We start from the raw sequence: 5,459 nt of genomic DNA, 5'->3' as shown, positions 1-5,459 counted from the left end.
TATCTCAGGGCATTGTTCAGGATGACCTGATTTAAATTCCTCTGTGGTTTCATCAAAGTGAATAGTTTAATAACAAAACAATAACGAACCTTTCTGCGACCTGCCCAGGTACTTCTGAGCTAGCTGTGACAGTAGTCCACAGTACAAATTCCAATGATGAATACAGCTCTACGAAAGCGATCGATGTAAACAATATTTACCATTCATATCACATGATCCATAGTCCATAGATACGGAAAAGACCTTCCTTTTTTCCTGGTAGGGGTATTGAGTTTGAGCCTTTGAGGTGATTGTCATTGTCAACAGTCAACAGTCCCACTGATTGGATAGTATGATGGAAGTCCCTGGGAGTCCATTTGGGGCCTGTGCCAGCACTGGTAGTGTTGGAGGCGGACTGTCTAGTAGACATCGATGCAAGCATTCAGCGCTCAGTGCTAGTAGAAGACCAGACGGAGACATGGCATTGCAGGATATGGAAGGGGTCCTTCACAATGGAATGACTAACGGATCCTCCAGTGCGACGTCCAGAAAACGACTCAGGATGGACGTCGATCAGGAGAATGAAATGGAGCAGCTGAAACAGATTATTGCTGTCAGAGGTAAAAGTTGTTTCAACAATCTATAAGTTTTCAAGTACATGTAGATGTTGTCCTTGAGTCTCTAATTCAACTTTATGTGATCATTTTTAAACGTTTCCAACTCCTTCCGTTGTAGAAAATGTTTGGTAATGTCGCTCATCAATGGGAGCTCAAAATATATATAGAATAATTCTTTGATCTTACTGAAATAGAAGAAGATGTGACATTATAGAGAGAGAGGGAGAGAGAGATAGAGAAAAGAGAGAGAGAGAGAGTGAGAAAGAGAGAGAAAGAAAGAGAGAGGGTTGTTTTTTATGTCATTTCTTTATTCAAGAAAAGTAGAATACAATATACAAGATGACACAATATATTAGATTCAACAGGTTTGAGAAAAGTAAAAGCAATGATTTGACAGAATATTGACACTTAATGTGAGGAAGTTGCAACAATTCCATTGTTTACATATTAAACCTGATGGCAGTTTCATTTTTTTACCACATACTAAATGTAAACACATGCATGAAACAGAGAGAGAGAGAGAGAGAGAGAGAGAGAGAGAGAGAGAGAGGGAGGGAGGGGTGAAGGATGAACTCAGAGCCCCGGAGAAACAGTAAGAAATACTAACTATCTACCAGCACAAATCAGATGAATTGTGGCTGACATACTGTATTATCTGGACCCTCCTTTTCTCTCACTTCTCTTCCAGCTTTCCTTAAAGCTGCAAGTTATATTTGGAAAATACATTAGTGAAAAATCAGCCCCAAAAGGCCAATGGAAACCAGATTATATTGGCTTTTGAGCATTTATTTTGAATAACTCACAACTGTAGGAACTGAATCCTTTTCTTCTTCTTTTTGTCAGTACTGCCCTTCACTTTTTTGTGCTTTGGTTCACTTTTTCAGATCTGACATTTGTTCTTTCTTAGAATTTCAGATATTTTGTTGCAATAAAAGAAGAATTAGTAGTAGTAAGAATTATTGTATGAACCATACACAGGCCATATTTTTAGGGCAAGGCCACTTTTCTGTAGGGCACATTCATATATTACAGCACAAATAGGAAGAATTGGAAAGGGCACAAAAAAATCTCCAAGGCCAGTGAGAGGGGCATTGAGGCCAATCAAAAGGGCATCCACGGCCATGGCCTTGGTGGCCTTGGATTAATTTAAGCCCTGTATACATATAGTTTAATTCAATCTCCCCCACCCCCCCCCCCCCCCCACCCCCCTTCTCTCTCTCTCTCTCTCTCTCTCTTCTCTTTCTCTTCCTCACTTCTCTATCTTTCTCTCACAAAAACATATATTTCTCACTCTTTGATTTATACTCTTCATCTTTTCTCCCTTTACTCTGGACAGCTCTTTTACACATTATGCTCAATACATGTGTACACAAACACACCCACTTCTGGCCATGTGACTTCATACAATGTACATGTACATTGTACTTTTTTATATTTTTTATTCGACAGATGTCCCAAATTGAATTTTAACCCACCTCACCTCGCCCCCCCCCCCCCCCCCCCAATTTTTTATCACCTTTTCACCAGGAGCCCGTTTCACAAAGCCTTTTTCAATGACAAATGACACAAATCAGTGACAAATCTGCTGATAACCAATCAGAAGCAAGGATTTCAGTAGCTTATTACAAAATCTGTCATTTATCCCTGATGACAAGTTTTTGTGAAACACCCCCCAGGTCGTAACTTTATACCAATCGCTGCCTCACCCACCACCTTCCAGACTGAAGATGTAAAACAGAAGAGTGAGACCATTTATTTACCACTGACTGATGATATCCTAGTCAACATGAGAAGTGCTGAACAGATCAGCTATGGTGCGGGAGTCTACTTTGTAGGAGACGATAAAGGCAGCTATGCAAGGAGTAGTCAAGGTTAGTCACAATGTCTTTTACTGGTAACTGATGATATCCTAGTCAATATGAGAAATGTAACACAGATCAGCTATGGTGCAGGGATAGTAAAGGTTAGTTACAATGTCTTTTACTGGTAACTGATGATATCCTAGTCAATATGAGAAATGTAACACAGATCAGCTATGGTGCAGGGATAGTAAAGGTTAGTTACAATGTCTTTTAACTGATGACATCCTAGTCAACATGAGAAGTGCTGAACAGATCAGCTATGATGCAGGAGTCTACTTTGTAGGAAACCTTAAAGGCAGCTATGCAAGGAGTAGTCAAGGTAATACATGTAGTCACAATGTCTTTTAACTGATGATATCCTAGTCAATATGAGAAATGCAGAACAGTCACAATATCTTTAAACAATCAAGAACAAAGATTCTTTAATAGCTTGTTCAGACTATACAAAATTTACATGAAGACGTTTTATAGAGACTCATTGTATAGCATAAGAAGCGTAGGCTACAGACTAGAAAACAACATCGTATAAAGAAAGAAACATTGCATACAGAAACTTGTTCTGAAGCTGTCCACTGGCAGGTCAGTTGGCCATGATCAGTGCATGCTCACGATAAACTTTGCCCAGTTACAATTTATATGAATTGCTCAGACGACTACAAGACCCTGATTCTTTATCTAGTTTTGTTAAAAACAATACTCGTGTGTTTCACTATACAACGTTTCTCAATGACGTCCAGACTAGGAACAAAGATACTACTTATCGTATACATCTAGCTATACAATTCTCATATAGCTACATGTATGTGATCAATTCTGATATCAATAAGTGTATTTTCTTATCATATTTTGAACGGCCAAGAATAATATTTTGAAATTCTGCATGTAAAAATCAATTCTTATATATATACATAATAATGTGAATGATGTTATTAAATAAAGGATCCCTGTGGAAGGGGGGGGGGAATCTGCTGATTATAAGGGCTAAATCAATCACCATTTCTTCTTTAAATTGGAACCAATGATATTGTTCTTCTTTTACAATTCTTTTCCAATTCTTTTCCAAGTTACAAATTCAATGATATGTAATGGAAACATGAACAGCAGATGCCCCAAATCATTTGAAAATTGCCAATTTCTATGATGAATTCTTCAATACATTGTCAATTGAATGTTGTTACTACTTGTTTTGTGTTTTAAATGTTGCAAATGTATATATAAGTGTATTAGGTGAACAAGTGCTTTCTAAACAGCAATGATTCTATTGAATTCATACAGAAAGTATGGCTACATGCCAACAAGGTTTTTGATGATAATTGTTGAACTGCTGCCAAAGGAAAAATAATGCCATAAAGGAATAATAATGTTGTATGTTTACAATACAGAAGTGAAACCACAATACAAAGTCTATCCATTATTAGTTATTGAATGACAGACATACTTATTACCTTTAGATGCTGCTTATAAGTATCGACTTGCATGGTGATGAAGATATACAGTAGGCTTACGATTGCACCATGTGAGAGGGGGGGGGGGATTGGGGAGTCCTGAAAAGGACTGTCGGTAGTCTTTCTTTCTTTAAATCCTCCCCCCTCTCTCACATGGTGCAACCGTAAGCCTACTGTATAGAAATACCTTTGTTATACCGTTCTGAAATGGAAATTGAAAATTGCCTCATCTGCATTTTCATGAATAACATCAAAATTTGTCAAACTAGAAATTTATTAGATATTTGGCCTTTTCAGTATGTTACTTTGTATTTGATTAAAAGTAATACTTCTTTATCATTGTAAGGGGTTAAAATGAAATTATTATTATAGAATTTTGTGCATGTATGATATTGTAAGGCGAGACAAATTGACATGTGTGCTTGCTTGATTCAACTTTTATGAATCTACATGTAGCAAATGGTCCACATTGACAGATTCAAGAAAGATTCATATTCATAATATGAAATAACTTAATAACCTTAGTTTGTAAAATTTTTACAGTTTGTAACGTTTCTTTTTTTAAATTTTTTTAAAGCAGATTCATAGACTTTCGGTTTATAACTCTGTCTTTAAATTGGGTTCTGATTACAGGTCATGTGGTAAACCTATGGAGATACAGTGAAGCCCGTCAGAAGCTCTTCATCTCTCGTTCATTCCTCTTCACCAATGTCATGGACTTTGTGCAACTCAAAGAAATATTGGAAAATTTATGAACCCTTCTACTGTACTGAGAGTCTGAGACACTTCCATTTTGTAGCAAGACCTTTCCCCAGTAGATCTATGATATTCTTAGTGATCAGACATGCCCCCCTATGCTTCCAGAACGTGAAAAATAGGAACACCAATGGTGCAAGTAAGTTCCATTGATGACATTTTGGTTTTGTTAGCAGATGAACGGGGGGCCATGACCCCTTACGACCCTCCTGGCTTTTCCTATGCATAGCAAGCTTTAATATGCACAGTGTGTAGTATTTACACCTTTATTTCTTTCTCTCATGTGCAGGAAGCTGGGAAACAAATGCTTTCTCATTTATGAATAAATGTCTTACCGAAGAATGTTAGTAAGGATATGAAACCACCGTTTGATCAGTAACTTTTTATGTGGGCAGCCTTCTTTTGAGATTTTATCATCTGTTCAGAGCCAGAAGGGTAATCAATTTCTCTGTGTGAAAGTATATGATCTAACGCCTTTAATAATAACAATAATATAATAATAAAATTGGTTTCACAGCGCTTTACAAGGTATGAAGGTGGGAAAATAAGTTGAATAAATACGTCTTCAAGTATCTAGTGTGGGTGCTATAGGGGTGTCCAGGGGCAGTTGATTCCAGAGGCAGGGATGCATATAATTGAAAATCATTACCGGTATCATCTGTCACTGATGCTTTTCTGGCTTCATACATACATTGTCTGGATTAAAGTTACGATTTTTGTCAAACTCTTGTAATTTAACTCAAACAAGAATGATGAAAAGCTCTCTTGAATAATAGATAGATTGGTAAATGTTTTGAATA

At 37.1% G+C, this 5,459-nt stretch overlaps 1 protein-coding gene across 1 annotated transcript; it reads left to right on the top strand.

Annotated features, from left to right (window-relative positions):
* The first annotated feature begins 273 nt into the window (after nt 1–273).
* On the top strand, nt 274–4,846 carry LOC100889051. The gene is made up of 3 exons (XM_030996783.1): nt 274–599; nt 2,273–2,467; nt 4,537–4,846. The coding sequence occupies exons 1-3, from the start codon at nt 332–334 to the stop codon at nt 4,656–4,658; spliced, it is 585 nt and encodes a 194-aa protein (XP_030852643.1). The 5' UTR covers nt 274–331; the 3' UTR covers nt 4,659–4,846.
* The last annotated feature ends 613 nt before the right edge of the window (nt 4,847–5,459 follow it).

The sequence above is a fragment of the Strongylocentrotus purpuratus genome, unplaced genomic scaffold (genome assembly GCF_000002235.5).
Source record: "Strongylocentrotus purpuratus isolate Spur 01 unplaced genomic scaffold, Spur_5.0 spur5_scaffold_3, whole genome shotgun sequence".
NCBI lineage: Eukaryota > Metazoa > Echinodermata > Echinoidea > Camarodonta > Strongylocentrotidae > Strongylocentrotus > Strongylocentrotus purpuratus.
This window is presented reverse-complemented; position numbering and strand designations above follow the sequence as displayed.

Coding starts and splice junctions, on each gene's coding strand:
- LOC100889051 (XM_030996783.1), top strand. CDS start 332: ATGATGGAAGTCCCTGGGAGTCCATTTGGGGCCTGTGCCAGCACTGGT. Junction 600..2,272: donor ACAGATTATTGCTGTCAGAG/GTAAAAGTTGTT, acceptor AACACCCCCCAG/GTCGTAACTTTATACCAATC. Junction 2,468..4,536: donor CTATGCAAGGAGTAGTCAAG/GTTAGTCACAAT, acceptor TTCTGATTACAG/GTCATGTGGTAAACCTATGG.